A 15,201-nucleotide genomic window follows, 5' to 3' on the forward strand; every position below is an offset into this window, starting at 1 on the left:
TAATATAAAGGATTGCATGCATATGCTATCAGACTACATTTCATCAAGGGAGGCAGGCCGTGAGAAGAAGCATTGTTATCATCATTACTGGTCCACTGTTGCATTGGCTGGAGCAACTCTCATGATTTTAATAGAATGGTGCATGCAACATGCGACAGGCTGAGAATTACAGTAAAAAAAACATCCTGACCTTGAACAAGTTATCGATGGAAGAGTGCCTGGAAGAGGTTATAGTTATATGGATACTGTTGAAGTACATTAATTCAACATGCTTACACTCTCTATTTGGCACTTGCCTGGTTGAAAGTTCGTTGGGATTCCTCGAGATGGACCATTTTAAGCCTTTTCAAATTATACGGCTAGAAAAAAGGACATAAATGAATGACTTTGTCTCAAATCAAAGAAATTCATTCATATAGGATCATACAACAAATTAACTAGTTTTATAGTTTTCGGAGCTATAAAAGTTTGCCATAAAAACAATGCTATTTTCTAAGTTTGTTCGTGACAATGAAACGGGTGGGACACCGTGACCTTTTATGCATATCTTTAAACGTACCATGTCTTCACCATTTTGGCAACAATGTACATACAAAAGCTTTTTTAAAACTGCATATGTATAGCTAGCCGGCAGCGCAAACGAAGAGGTTTTATTGCTTTAGGTAGTTCATAGATAGTTCATATACATACCTAAATTATATGGTATCAAAATGATACATACATACAATGCTTTCAGATTGGACATCAAAATTCCCGAATACGGGTATTGTATAAAAATACCCGGGAAGTGAAGTTCTATTCGTGGGCATATATTGCTACTGTGTAAAAACTTGCAAAATTAAATCTCTCGTTATAACATTCTTGACTTATCTATTATACACTATATAATATACAATTCTTCAGCAGGTAAGGCATTTTACTAGATATTTAAATTAGGCGATTATTTCTTATGCTCAACTGTAGGTTGACGCAAATCAAACAGTGGCAGTTGTGATTTATTGCTGGTTGCTGACGATGGAATGTTTGATACTTCCAGAGTGAATATGTAATATGATTGTTCTTGATAAATTTTATCTTTAGCTCGTTCTCGTATAGCTTTCATAATCCGTGAGCATCATCAGTTACGTTACGTTTGCACTTTTTTCACTTGTTTGTGCATATGCTGCGGGTCAAATTGTATCATTTTCATATTTTTAAGGCTTAACCCTACTTCTTGGTATATACTGGTGGCTTAGGCGATATAATTAGACTTTAAGCCTACAAAAATGCCATGCCCCACAACCATGTACATATACATACCAATCAACCCTTCCTTTATACTAGGAAGAGCACAATGATAATATTTAATACTTGCAATAATAATGTGTTTTATATGCTTGGTTAAAATCTTGTTCATGGTGTAAGCGAATTAGGCTGTGGGTCGGTCGGGGATACATCTATATAAACACGGGTGCCTGTGGTTCAGGCTATAAAAATATTCCATTGTGAACATACTTAAAGGATATCATTCTTTGTTTTAGCTGCATTCGTCGAGCTGCAACCGTCGGAACGGGAGTTGTTTAATCGGAAGGACGCAATCAGAGTCTACAGTTTGCTGACAACGAAAATCAAGTCGAGGACCTCTGTAATACACACTACACAGCCCTGTACCCATACATTGTACATCAACAAAAACTACAATTCAATCGAGTTCAACTTCATAATTCTTCTGCCAGCGTAGTTTCATCTCGTCTCAAATTCACAGGTTAGTTTAGTTAGTATACATACACGTATCCGTTCGACATAAGTAACAAGTAGCAACCATCATTCTGGTCATTGCATTATGATGGAATTGCAAAAATGCAAACCCGGAACAAAAAATCAAGCAAGTTTCATGGTGTTTTAGTAAGTCGTACATATATAATTCCTTTTTGTGCTGTGCATGATGCCAAAAAGTTGAGGAATGCATTTGCTGTGTTTGTTTTATTTGTACAAATCAAAAATTCCTTACGGATTTATGACATATGCAATTTATGTATTGATAGGTTAATCAGAGACCAATCCAGTGCCTGAATTAAGTCGTGCTCTTTCCTTCAGAAGCAAAAATGGTTATCAAGAAGATTTGTTGCATTGGTAAGGACTTATTAACTCTATTTTTCATATATAATTCTTGACTCGTTAGTCTCATTTTCTACTCACTTGACTGAGTTTGTCCTTTCATACATATGTACTTGAATGAGTTATGCATTGCTTTACAGGTGCCGGCTATGTAGGTGGACCAACTTGTAGCATGATTGCTTACAAATGCCCAGACATTCAAGTAACTGTGTGTGATCGAAATGACGAGAGGATTGACCAGTGGAATTCGCATAAGCTTCCTATCTATGAGGTGATTCACATTATTTCGCGTCCATAGTTCTCCCGACGTGGTTTAGTGGATTTGCATTGTTACGCATAATAACGACATATAATGGATTGTGATGTATGAATCCAATGAAAAGCTAATATAATTTCGCTTTCATACCAGCCTGGACTTGACGACATTGTCAAAGAATGTCGAGGCCGCAACTTATTTTTTACTACGGACATGGATCCTGCAATTAAGGAAGCGGACTTGATCTTCATATCGGTTAACACTCCGACAAAGACGTTTGGGGTTGGAAAGGTACAACAAAAAATGATGCTTCACTACCTAGGATCATGTTATAACTGTTTTATTTGGTACAGGGTCGAGCAGCAGATCTCAAGTTTGTGGGTGAGTATTTATTTAGTTCAAAGTCCATTTATTTCTAACCAGGACAATCAATCTTATGGTACAAATCACTAACTGAAATGATCAAACTTAAAAATACTTGAATATAATAATACTCAGTCCAAGTACTCCTACTCGTTTTCTGCAGACCCATCATCATCTTCTTCCACGACATCATCATCCGAGATGTCCAAAGAATGCGAAATAATATCTGGAATTAACAATTCGTACCATTTGTAATAGTGTTATACCACAATCATGCAAATTATTAGTTTAATTGGCAAGTTCATACCTAAAAATGCAATGCTTTTGGCACTTCCGTCTTCTGGTTCAAACCCATACCTGTCCTTGAATTCAAATCGAAACTTGACATCTTCGTCAACTCCAGGGAATGTGGCGTCAATGTCCACAATGTGGAGGTCCATTGCTTCGGCAGAGAATTCCAACCACCGTCTGGTTTTAGGATCCAAGAGGTCCATACATTGTCGGACGACATCATTGAGATATTCTCCCTTGTCGTGGAGGAGCCGGACACATTCTTCTGGGTGTATAGTTCCCAACGCTTTAATTAGAAGTTTCAAGTACCACTTGATCTTCTTGGCAGCAAGTTCCGATTTTGCGAAAATTCCGAGTGGTATTGATCCATTAGTACGGGGGCTGAGATTGTGTTTCTTAACAAACAATCTACATGCATAAACAAATGAAAAGCAACAAATTTATAAATATGAATGATAGCTATAAAATAATAGGACAAACCGGAAACTACAACCATCGTCATCGTCTGTCATAATCGCGTCATAAATTGTTTGGGCGGCTTCATTCACATCTTCCTTTTGGGTAAAACAGACTGACGTTCCCATCAAAATTCCGGTGGGAGTCTCCCACAAACTGAGATAGAGTTTCCAATGTCCAGCTACAATTAATATCATGTGAATGTGAGACATGTATGTTTTAGTGTGAAAATTTAGACTGTAGAATTACTCACATGTACTTTCACCGTCCTTCAAACTTCGCCACTTCATCGTCAACTTCTTGCCTTTTTCCTTCAGCCAAAAGAATCTTGGACGCTCATTCCGTGACGCTTGTGATGGAGGAGGAACGAAAAGGAGTTGTGAAGCATTTCGACGATTTCGATCCCAGAACCACCTCTGGAAATACAATTAATTATTATTAAAAATTATTAGTTTTAAATGGTAGAATAAATAACTTACATTTATCTGGTACTCATGTCGGGGAGCCGTTTGAGCGAGTCGGAAAGAGGGATAGATAAAGTGCAATATAAATAAATGTTCAATTGATAACATATGATCGAGTCATATGTAGTGTATATATGTAGTGCATATATATATTCTATGTATGATGACAATTTGTAGAATCATGTGCCAGGAAAATCGCATCTGTCGCCAACGGTCCAAAAATTGTAGTCGAGAAGAGCACTGTACCGGTTCGGTCTGCTGAAAGTATCATAAACATTTTGAAGGCCAACACTCGCCCTGGAGTAGAATTTCAGGTATATGATCTCGCTTATTCTGACATGATGTTGTTCTTATAAAAATAAGTTACGAAAAGCATAGTACAATAATTACTTTTGTCACAACAGGTTTTATCTAATCCAGAGTTCTTGTCGGAAGGTGGGTAATGTTATATAGTGTTTATAATTTCTGGCGTCCTATATAGTCTCATTATTTATTTTTCTTGACTCGTGTATCGCAGGAACTGCCATCAACGACTTAACCAACCCTGACAGGGTATTAATCGGAGGCGAGACTACTCCGGAAGGCGCCCGTGCCATTGAAGGTAGTGATATATATTGCTTGCATATATAAAACAATGCATGCGTCAAATAAATCCTCTAACCTTCTGCTGATTCATAGAGCTTTGTTGGGTGTACTCCCACTGGATTAATCGAGATCGAATTATTACTACCAACACGTGGTCTTCTGAGCTATCAAAACTGGTAACTATAATATACATTTCAATGCTTGACTTTAGTATGTGCTTGCATAAATTTACCAAGTATTACATGCATATTAACTCTTAATCTTGCTATTAAAATAGACAGCAAATGCCTTCTTAGCACAGCGGATTTCGAGTATCAATGCCATTTCAATGGTTTGCGAAGCCACAGGGGCGGATATTACAGAAGTCGCAAAAGCCATTGGGACGGATTCAAGGATTGGTCCGAAATTTCTCCAAGCGTCGGTGGGGTTTGGGGGAAGTTGCTTCCAGAAAGATTTGCTCAACTTGGTCTACATTAGCGAGTGTCTCAATTTGTCCGAAGTTGCTGCTTATTGGCAGCAGGTTAGTGATTATATTATTTACTAATTTTACCACAACAAAATAGATCTAACTACACGTCTATAATCTACAGGTGATTGACATGAATGAATATCAAAAGTCTCGATTTGCTGGGAAAGTTGTTGAGGTATTTATAAATAAGTTTGGACTAAGTAAATAGTGCAATCGCGTCATAACGACAAGATATGACAATACTTGTGTTCACAGTAATCACTTATCACGATTGCTTGACATTTAGTATCTAGGTAACTCTTGTGTCTTTTATAGATTGATAAAGTGTCAAATAATCTTGATCACTTATATTCTAATTCAGCAGTTGTTTAATTACATACACAGACAAAATTAGACCGTCTCACTCACACGTGTAACGTTACATGACACACGATACGATGCAGAATTGGTAAAATCCGGGTATCTAAAGTCAGAATTCTTTTTGGATAGCTTTCTCCCGTTCACGGGAGCACTTTTGCCGTATTGGTCATGAAAATTTTGCAAACAGTCGATGGAATTGATTGTGGTTTGAACAGCTGACATGGGCTTGCGATAAGGTAGTGGTGGTGGTGGTGATGTCGCAGTGGTTGTCGCTGGTGGATAAGAACAAGTCGTGTCCGTGAGAACAGAGTTGGTTATGCAGCTGCTGGAAGTTTGTGTGGGGAAAGTAAAATCCCCAAAGGCTACACGTTTTTTTTCTGGCAAAACTAGTCAGTCAAATCCAATTCATGGAACACCGAAGGTGGTGCTGGTGGTGCGCTTTGCTTCGCGCAAAAAAAAATTAACGCAACGAACACATGTACATAAGACTGGATCTTATGGTAAATTACACAGGTAACAGTCATTTAATTGGTGAAACAGAGAAATATACGATTTTAAACTACCATCTTCCACGACTAATACGACATCAAGAATATTTACATAATACCTTGATAGTGGTATACAATGAAAGGTTTTTTATGTATGATAGTTAAAGCGAACAAGTCTAAAATAAGTCATGATTCAGGACAAGAATATAATGAACGAAACGCCATTAATATCGTTTGTTAACTGGAAAATTCAGTTTTGTTTGCCTCATAGGTTTGTTTGTTAGCGTGCTGAATGGTTTCCTTTCTGCTGTACCAGACATTCCTGTCACCTGAGCCATAAGATCGGCATTCCTTTTCCTTAAATCGGCATTCGTTTTCGATAAATCGGAATTCTTTTCGATAAGATCGGCATTCGTTTTCTTTAATTTGGCATTATTTTCCATAAGATCGGCATTCGTTTTCTTTAAAACGGCATTCTGGAGCAGAGTATCTTCAACCCCCTTGTTACTCTCTGTACGTCATGCACAATAATAATAAATTTAATTTAAGTGTAAAGGAAAGTATGAAGATGTACCTGTATTATTAGAGACGCCAGAAGGGGTCGAAGCAATGGTATTATCATTTGAGAGAGAAACAGTGGGCCCAGTTCTGATCGCAATTCTAGTTTACAAACGCAATTAAACCATAAGTAAATAATGATGATCTCGTGTTAAGTATTTTTTCCGAAAAATGTACCATACCTAGCTTTCTTTAACTCTTTCACCGATGTTCTCTTCAGTTTAGTCCGTAAATCGTCACACCCTTTACTAAGGTGTTCTTTTAGTCGGTGAGGTCGGTCAAAAGTTCTGGAACATTTGTCACATTTATGTTTCAATTTCAATTTCCGATGTTTCTGTTCAACATGGCTAGAAATGTGATAGCGATGAGAAAAGTATTGTTAATGCTACTTCAGCTATGCATATCATTCAGTTGTTATTACTATTTCAGATGTGCGTCATGTATACAGACGTATTTGCATCCTGTCCATTTGCAGTAGATAGGTCGACGACCACTTTTAACAACGTAAGGTGGAAGACTCAGTTTTTCTATGGGTGCTGGCAGGGGTACTTGTTCCACCGAAACTACTCTATCTCGAGCTTGAGTAATAAGTGCACTGCAACATATCAATCAACCTAACATTGTTACCCTTCTTGTTTCACATTGAGACTAGAAATAATAATGGTAACAACATTATTACGTTAACAAGGTATCCAATCTTCCTCTTGTTCCGTTTTCTTGTAAAAATCTTTCTCCATTTTCTGGCTTGATGGAGCCAACGTCATCTTTCCCATTTAACCGTCGTGCTCGATGGCGTATTTGTAGTGCAGTGTATGCCGAACCAGAAAATATAGGAACCTCCACTAAGTTTTCCAGCTTTGCGGTGCAACCTGGTGGCAGGTCATCCCTGTTAAATATGACATTAAACAATATGACGTTAAAGATTTTACATATCACAAGTTGGTTTAGATTTCTGCTCGTTTCATATTTATGTAAATATATACATACGATGCAAGACTCATTCTAAAAGACTCATCTCAGGTCACTTAACCCGCAAAAAAAAACACTCACAAAACTGTATTTATGCGTATTTTAATTTTGGAATTTCAGATCTACATTTTTAACTTTTTTTAATCAGTCAATGAATGTCAACCACAAGTCAATAATAGACCCGATATGTATGCAAGAGAAGAGGAAGAAGCCTAGACTTTTTAAAGGTTTAAGAGTCGTTAAGATTGAAAAGTGTCATAACCATGCAAAGCTACATCAACTCATGTACTTCTTCCTCACCATCTTTCATCTCTCCTCAATCCCTTCTTTCTTTCCAAAATACATTTTTACCCCAGCAGATTTCAGTCAGATTCCATCTCCCATGAAGAAAGTTGTGTACAAATGTGCGAATTCCTACAACGTGTGGATAAACGCATGATAATAAATTCAACATTTGCAAATTTGTTACACAAACCCCGGTTTTGAGACTTGCGGTGGAGTCGTTACAGTGAAAATCTACGTATGCACAGAGTGAGAAAGCATAACTTTCAGTGTGAAAGCTTCACTGACCAGTTTCACCTCATCCTGCTTTCACTTCGTGTATTGATCTCCACGTCTATTTCTGAAATTCGCAATTTCGAACAACTTATGTTGCGATGCGAACATTATTCAATTCGTAATGATGTAATAATTTGGAATATGAGGTGAAGTTGCATAACTACAATTGCCTTGCGATCATATACGAATTTTGAGATTTTTTTACCAGTCTATTTTTTCTATTTGTCAGTAATGTGCTCCACGATACGATAGCTACTAAAAATGGCAACTGTTAAAAAAATAATGTAAAGTGCTAGTCGAAATTGGCTGAATATATTGGTTGTAAAATCAAATACCGATTAATATTTCCAATTGGATAATCCATAATGTATATAAATCTATACATCCATAAATCTATATTTACAGGCCGTGTAAATTTTGTTTCTCGTCCATTGAGTCGTCTTATTTATACTGCTCTCCCATTTCATAAAGGAGTAGTTGTTGCGTATGTTTTGGTAAAGTCTTTTCAATGGACGCGAGTAATGTTACATGCCAAATTCAGAATTTAGCAACACATGTACCGGATTATATAAAAAACCTACCCGTACGAACAACCATTGGATTTTCCAACGGGTGCAAGTGACTTCCTTTTCACACTTCTTGCCTTAATATACTCGTTGATCAACTTTGGTTCCACCAAACATGTAAATCCACATGAGAATCCTCTAATGTGGCCTAAACGATCACTCCAAAACTGACAAACCAGTCGATTTATGCTGTACACTCCTCCTACAATATTTAAAATGAGTATTTACTTTCCCAAATTTTGCACACCAGACCAGTTTAAACGCCTACAGAATAATAATATTTGTATTACTCATACCTTCGATTTCGTCAATCGTTCTTGTTGATATGAAATCTCCATCCTCTTCCAACCAAAACACATATCCGTCTTGTACATGAGCTAATGTTAATCTTTCGTTAGCCATTCCTTAACTATGTCGAGTATTTTTACAACTAAAACTCAAGTTTTCCATTAATTACTCTCTTCCCAACGTTTGTGATCTTCCTGCTGCCCGGGCCCTTCTATGACAAATTCGAGCTTAATCAGCCTAACTGTTTCACAAAACGTGTTTCCATATTTCCCCAGAGTAAAGATGAGACTCTCCATTCAGCTAGGGAAAAGTTCACTCTAACGTATCCAATAACAAATTTACTATTATTGGATATTTATTCTAAGTTCTGGGCAAAAGTTTGAGTCCCTCTTTCGCCAATCAATTACTTTTGTTGATGTGAAAACTTTCTTCTCCGTCATACGTAATGGATACCATTGAAATGCCGATTATTACTCCATGAACCTAATTATGTGATACCAGAATTTTCCAGTCGTTGCAAACAAAGACTTCCAGTTAGTTCCAGGATTTCCATAATTGAGCATAGTTACTTCTTCTTTACTTTCTTTCAAAATAATTGCAATGCTGCGATGCAACCCTCTTGTCTTGTTGTTTAACAGAGATTAAAAAATTTATTCCTACATTTTATCCTAAATTTATTTATTCCTACATTTATCTAGAGATTGTTCAACACAATCACTGATAAAAGAATTGCCATGTTTGGATTTGCTTTCAAGAAGAATACTGGCGACACTAGGTATTACCAAATTACGGGTGCTAATTAATCATGGCATTGTGAAATGTAACATGTTGTTAATACTTGTAGAGAATCTCCGGCAATTTATGTATCAAAGTATTTGTTGGAAGAAGGGGCCAAGCTTCATATTTACGATCCTAAAGTATGAGCCTATCGCTTGATATCCTATAAATACATCTCATGCAATTCTTTTAAATAGTAATGACCATTTATATTTAGGTCGAAGAGAAGCAAATATTCTTCGATTTGGTGACTATGATGCCGACAGAAGATCCCGAGGGGGTAAAAGAACTCGTTAAAGTTCACTCCGATGCATACAGCGCTGCAAAAGATGCTCATGCAATCGTTATTTGCACAGAGTGGGATGAGTTCACGGTGAGATTAGATAAATAAATTGATTCACAGTTAACTGAAAGAGATGGAATAGAAACATTTTTTTAATAACTTTTTTAGACGCTGGACTACCAAAAAATTTACGATTCTATGTTGAAACCAGCGTTCCTTTTTGACGGTCGTAAAATATGTGACCACGAAGCGTTGGTGAAAATCGGGTTTCATGTCGAGACAATTGGAAAGCGAGTTTCTCGCAGTCCTTTATTGAGAGGTTGGGCATCTACAACAACGTCAACATTTTAAATACATAGCTTATTCATAAACTGTCATTTGCATATAATTATTACCTTGCAAAGATTTGATATGCAAGTTCATTTACCAATTGTTTCAAATTCTAAGTACCGACCATCGTCCAAGTTTAATTTTAATATAAATTATAACATTTTTAATCTCTAGTAATGGCATGATGAAACGATGATGACGTGGGGAGCGAAAAATCCTGGAAACCGTTTACAGAAAGATTAAGAAATCAATTATTTAACTGCTGACATTCCAATCATTAACTTACTACGTATGTTATGAATTGTTTTTATTGAATGTATTTAACATTGATTGTAATGTAATTACACATTGTTTTAACTGTTATGTATTAACTTTTTATACAACAAAAAGTCCAAAATTTTATAAAACAATTCTTGTACAGAAGTACGCAAAAAGACTCCTGAGGATTAAAATAATCTGATTCATAATCTAGCGACATCACAAATACATTTCAAGAACAAGAATGATCACAATATTTGAGCGCATTTGAAAAAAACGTTTCAGTCTTTCGGAAAATAGATTTTCGGAACCAACAATTTTTCTATTTCTTTTTCCTGAATGGTATGACACATAACTTGCTGTTTTCCAGGAATCCAAGAAAATTTCTTGACTAACTTTTCATCTGGAACCTAAATCGACACCCCATGTTTAGGATGCATTCAAATCTTTCATAATTATTAATTAAGTGAAAACTTGCAGGTAAATGAGCTTTTATCCAGTCTAGTAAACGATTCAAGAAGTCGTAACATTGTTCCTTATCTTCAGCATTGGGTGAAAACTCGTCCACTCCAACAGTGTCAATTTTTGTTATATGGTTGTCAAAAGTTTTGTACCCTACCACCATCCAATTACAGCCAGACACTACTGCTTGACTCCACAATTTCAAATTCTTTTCTAAAATCAATGATGCATTTTTCCTTTTGTAACAGTTGGAGTCGGTTTGAATTTGGACTTGTAGAAATCTCCCCTCAGAATCTTGGGCATCAACGTTACTCATCATAAGAACTTTATGAGATCCGAACGACACCTTCTGTACCGGAAATACCTTGAATGAAGCATCAAAGTGTAGAGCAAAAAGAATAATTAGATATATTTGCTATGAGTGCAATGCAACCTGTATGTATGTATATACGGTATATACATATATATATACGTTAAGGTGTACCTTTTCTAGTCCATCAATGCAACCTCCATTTTTAGGTGCTCTGCCTGAAACAATCTGCTCAAAGAGCTCGCCCATGTAAGCAGTTTCCGGAAGGAAACTTGATTTTGTCCTGACGCTTTTTTCATCCCAGAGATAGATGATGTTATCAATATTAATGGCATACGTTTCCCATTCTCCAAAAGTTTGATTTAATGTGGTTTTCAAGGATCTTAACAGTCTACCTTGAAAAGTCACAAATTGGACATCGTCGAGTCCCTCAATCTGGGGCTTCTCCTCTTTTAGCCACTTGCTAAAGAAGTGGTGTTTCTTGATATCGTAAGAGGTATAGTCAACGATAAGCCGTTTACAAGATGTATCTGTGTAAAACTCTTGCAGTAAGTGGAATCCAACGTATGATTGCAATTCTGATTCCTCGACCAGTTTTGGTATCTGAGCATCACAGGTCGTGTGATTTTCGTACTTCAAATCTGAAGTGATTCTAATCGCTCCAAGAAGGGTATGTTCGAACGCTAGAGTTTTGCCGTTTGGTTGGCAGTACAACCGAAGTGTGGGTTGTGTGATTGATTTTTCTGCGAGTACAAGATTTTCCATGGACATGCAGAGCTTGTCCCCAGACCTGAAAGTTGATTTAAATGATATCAACTAAACTGTAGAGCAGTGTAAGGTGCAGCTATATGTATGACGATAACAACAAAAAACTAACATGATGGGTACAAACTTCTTCAGCGCGATAGCTAATTCAGTAAAGTGAACAGAGTCAGTGGAAAACTTAGGCAACTCGACGAAAAACTTTAACATGTTGTCGTAAAGATTCAATATCGAAGCTGAGTCTTCAATATCGAACTGCTGTCCTTGTCCTTGCTTTTCCTCAGAATGTTCTTCTACAGTTTTCCCGAGTTTGTACTCAACCCGAACCAGTTTCGCTTGTCGACCATGCCACTTTGCCTGTTCTTGCATAACAAGCTCGACTTCAGATACTAAATCCCTTAGTACCTTTTTGAACCTATGGAAATTTCTTATATCTGTAAGTCAATACAACACGTAAGTTAGTTGTGCAAATCAGGAGGACCATATTTAAGTAAGTGTCATAAATTAATCAATTTGTTCCACTTGCCACCAGCAGGCTTATTGCATTTTATCTGGTCTTTACATATTTTAGAAACGACTGGTTCAACGCAGTGGCCTAACCCACAGGATGCTATCTGTTGGGCTTTAGCTTTCCCAAGAACATCCTCCAGTTTTGTATAGTCGACTCTTAAGAGATCTCGCAATGCCAAAAATTTTCTGAAGCGACTCTCCTTGGGTGCCCTATGAAACAAATTAATCTATTTTGCATTCATGCATAATGGAAATCGTTTAAAAAAAATTGTTTGTAGTTACTCCAAGTCCTGGAATGGAGGATATTTTAACGATTTGGGACACCCGATGAAGGGCCTGAAAAAACAGTGATTTTTCGAGGCTTGTTCAAAGTGCAGCCTACTTTTGCCAGGAGTTTATTTTTTGCCACTCCCCCAGACAGCTCAAGCTGTGTTTTTTCTTTGAGGTAAGTACAAAGAGTTTCCACCAGTAGAGCCCCGAACATTAACCTCTCTTCGTTCTTGTAGGAATATATCTTTACGTTCTTGAACATTCCCAAGTCATTTTTTGTGACCTGTTGGTTTATTAATTAATAACACATCAAGCTTGCAATAGTAATACTCAGAGAAGATCGTCATCGAGAAGCCTCATTCACTGCTCGTCATGCTAGTGTATGTATATATTTATTTAGTACCTCGTATGGAAGCCTGTAGAAAAAAGGCCCCTTCTTCCTTTGCTTAGCCCTTTCCCATACGACGGTTTTCGGAATGGGGAGGGGGGGACACGGTGTTTTGGAGTCGCCACTTATCTTTTCAGCTCTTCGTTCTATGCCACGCGAAACTTCACCGGAAATGTCGAGGTAAAACTCGTCAGAGGAGGCAACCTCCAGAACGACGTCACCCCCCGTATACGTTTTCAAAAAAGTCTGGATATGTGACACGATTTCCCAAGTTGCCTTCTTGCATTTTTCTTGATCCTGTTTCCCCCACTTGTTCGGTTTTCGAAATACTGTGAGATTGGGGCATTTTTTGAGGGCTGCTCGGAGAGAGGGTGTTTCGCTTCGGGACACTCCAATTTCCTTTGCTTCATGTGTAACCGCAACAATCCTCCCTGCAAATAATAGTCCTGTAGATAATCCTTCTCAACTTATCTAAAAGAATTTACCTGTAGCATTAGCTACGACGCAGGGTCGGCCTCTGGTGGACGGATTATCTCGCTGCCAAATCTGGCATTCAAAGGCGTCGACGTCTAAAAATGCAATCACAGGTGTGACACTTGGGTTGCTTGTGGGGGTGGTGGATACTGCCATTCCTACTTTTCTAGAAGTTATGTAAATACTACTTCCAAATAAATAGCGAATTCCAGTAGAGATAAATTTTTGGAGAATTTATACCGACTGACTGGCCGGGAAGAAAAATAGAAAACTTGAAAAGTTTCTCTGGTGATGCGGAGGACTGTGTCTCACAAGGTGGTGGTCAGTCATGGCTAAAATTAAGAGGAGCGACAGCCATGACTACAATCGTCTTGGTCAGTCAGTCCGAGAAAACGAATCATGTTGCTTTCACTGCCATTGGTTTCTGCACATGAGGTGAACTCTTGTACTCTTGTATTGCATTATAATAACCTATTATCATATTGCAGTGATAGTGATGTATGCATACTTGTTCAATTTCCAAATCACCATCATATTTTTGCTGCTGCCAATTTGGATATATGAGATGTACAATGTAGTTATGCATCCCCTGCAGTAATTCGACTATCTGAGCTCCAACCTTCCAGAATACTGACATTATACATGCATTTGGTAATCTCAATAAGCCAACAGAAGGACCAGCGAGATGTTCTCAAGTTGTATGTATAATAACGAAACGTTTTTTCATTTATTTAATTTTAGGTTCAACGTTGACATTTGTATTTAATGACATCAGTTTACACAATCAGCAAATATTGGATATATGTATATACAAGTATGAGTATATTTGATCATATTTACAATTTCCTAGTATTTATATTACTCTTACTTTTGCAACTATATAATGCATCTAATTAACTTCTATTTGCTAAATTCTACAAACAAAAAACAAATTCTGCTACATACATTCAATAATTGGGAAACCTATAAAAAGTTCATTTCATTAACTTCATTTCAAACATTTCATTCCAACAAAATTACGATACTGATAACATATATGAATCAATATATATACCGAATCCAAAAACGTGTGTATGTATGTACATATATTTTTAAAAGGCGTTTTCGCTATTGCATGCAAGTATATAATCGAGTGTCACAAGAAATATATTGTATTGAATGTCTTAGCAGATGCCAAGTTCAAAGCTTCAACAACCTCACGCTTCATATTATTAGCAGACCAGGAAAGGATCATTTAACACGAAATGTCAATCATGCTGATTATTTATTGTTCTTTGAAAATCATCTGAGACAAGCATCCAATCTGTACCAACAACCTCAAGCTTACGTAGCTTATAAGAAAATATCTCAAACCAATAATCTCTGAATATGTATGTGCAATGCAGCCAAAGATGATCTTTCAGGCGTGAAAGCAAATAGAAAAGTTAGTTTTTATAGGACTACACGTAATTTTTTCAGATTGGGCCCGTGTTCGAAATTGTATTTCACTCAAACAGAGACAGTCGAGTAATTTATGACTGAACGACTTTTTTGAGGAATACATTACAAATCGTAGGTGATATCACACGAAGGAGATCTCCGATTTTAATCACAGCATCCATGCATACAA

General features: G+C 37.1%; 5 protein-coding genes across 10 annotated transcripts; 1 reads left to right on the forward strand and 4 right to left on the reverse strand.

Moving 5' to 3' along the window:
• Positions 1 to 769: 769 nt before the first annotated feature.
• LOC110848698 (UDP-glucose 6-dehydrogenase) lies at positions 770 to 10,592 on the forward strand. Of its 3 annotated transcripts, XM_022095976.2 has the most exons (17): positions 770 to 906; positions 1,521 to 1,744; positions 2,025 to 2,112; positions 2,238 to 2,368; positions 2,507 to 2,644; positions 2,707 to 2,734; positions 4,105 to 4,241; positions 4,332 to 4,362; positions 4,445 to 4,528; positions 4,606 to 4,688; positions 4,790 to 5,032; positions 5,103 to 5,156; positions 9,467 to 9,543; positions 9,613 to 9,685; positions 9,763 to 9,918; positions 9,997 to 10,147; positions 10,333 to 10,592. In XM_022095976.2, the coding sequence occupies exons 3-17, from the start codon at positions 2,085 to 2,087 to the stop codon at positions 10,341 to 10,343; spliced, it is 1,425 nt and encodes a 474-aa protein (XP_021951668.1). In that variant the 5' UTR covers positions 770 to 906; positions 1,521 to 1,744; positions 2,025 to 2,084; the 3' UTR covers positions 10,344 to 10,592. The 3 variants fall into 3 exon arrangements, with proteins under 3 accessions (XP_021951668.1, XP_035702540.1, XP_021951676.1); XM_035846647.1 differs by lacking the exon at positions 770 to 906 and having other exon boundaries at positions 1,422 to 1,744; XM_022095984.2 differs by lacking the exons at positions 770 to 906; positions 1,521 to 1,744 and adding an exon at positions 1,755 to 1,884.
• Positions 2,794 to 4,106, reverse strand: LOC110848723. Its single transcript, XM_022096008.2, has 5 exons — positions 3,943 to 4,106; positions 3,717 to 3,879; positions 3,488 to 3,644; positions 3,024 to 3,415; positions 2,794 to 2,942 (listed from the first exon to the last, which is right to left on the reverse strand). The coding sequence occupies exons 1-5, from the start codon at positions 4,033 to 4,035 to the stop codon at positions 2,863 to 2,865; spliced, it is 885 nt and encodes a 294-aa protein (XP_021951700.2). The 5' UTR covers positions 4,036 to 4,106; the 3' UTR covers positions 2,794 to 2,862.
• LOC110848714 lies at positions 5,840 to 9,073 on the reverse strand. Its single transcript, XM_022095996.2, has 7 exons — positions 8,777 to 9,073; positions 8,496 to 8,682; positions 7,067 to 7,273; positions 6,809 to 6,982; positions 6,570 to 6,734; positions 6,404 to 6,489; positions 5,840 to 6,340 (listed from the first exon to the last, which is right to left on the reverse strand). Exons 1-7 carry the CDS (start codon positions 8,880 to 8,882, stop codon positions 6,054 to 6,056), a joined length of 1,212 nt encoding a protein of 403 aa, XP_021951688.1. The 5' UTR covers positions 8,883 to 9,073; the 3' UTR covers positions 5,840 to 6,053.
• Positions 10,436 to 14,609, reverse strand: LOC110863535. 4 transcript variants are annotated; one of them, XM_035846649.1, is made up of 9 exons: positions 13,833 to 14,608; positions 13,604 to 13,750; positions 13,134 to 13,549; positions 12,743 to 13,013; positions 12,477 to 12,670; positions 12,066 to 12,384; positions 11,363 to 11,978; positions 10,895 to 11,242; positions 10,436 to 10,826 (listed from the first exon to the last, which is right to left on the reverse strand). In XM_035846649.1, exons 6-9 carry the CDS (start codon positions 12,317 to 12,319, stop codon positions 10,698 to 10,700), a joined length of 1,347 nt encoding a protein of 448 aa, XP_035702542.1. In that variant the 5' UTR covers positions 12,320 to 12,384; positions 12,477 to 12,670; positions 12,743 to 13,013; positions 13,134 to 13,549; positions 13,604 to 13,750; positions 13,833 to 14,608; the 3' UTR covers positions 10,436 to 10,697. The 4 variants fall into 4 exon arrangements, with proteins under 4 accessions (XP_035702542.1, XP_035702541.1, XP_035702543.1 ...); XM_035846648.1 differs by having other exon boundaries at positions 13,604 to 13,758; XM_035846650.1 differs by having other exon boundaries at positions 12,513 to 12,670; positions 13,604 to 14,609.
• Positions 12,768 to 13,748, reverse strand: LOC118432956 (DNA polymerase eta-like). The gene is made up of 3 exons (XM_035856419.1): positions 13,604 to 13,748; positions 13,134 to 13,549; positions 12,768 to 13,013 (listed from the first exon to the last, which is right to left on the reverse strand). The coding sequence occupies exons 1-3, from the start codon at positions 13,746 to 13,748 to the stop codon at positions 12,768 to 12,770; spliced, it is 807 nt and encodes a 268-aa protein (XP_035712312.1).
• Positions 14,610 to 15,201: the final 592 nt, after the last annotated feature.

Source organism: Folsomia candida, unplaced genomic scaffold (genome assembly GCF_002217175.1).
Source record: "Folsomia candida strain VU population unplaced genomic scaffold, ASM221717v1 Fcan01_Sc001, whole genome shotgun sequence".
NCBI classification, from domain to species: domain Eukaryota; kingdom Metazoa; phylum Arthropoda; class Collembola; order Entomobryomorpha; family Isotomidae; genus Folsomia; species Folsomia candida.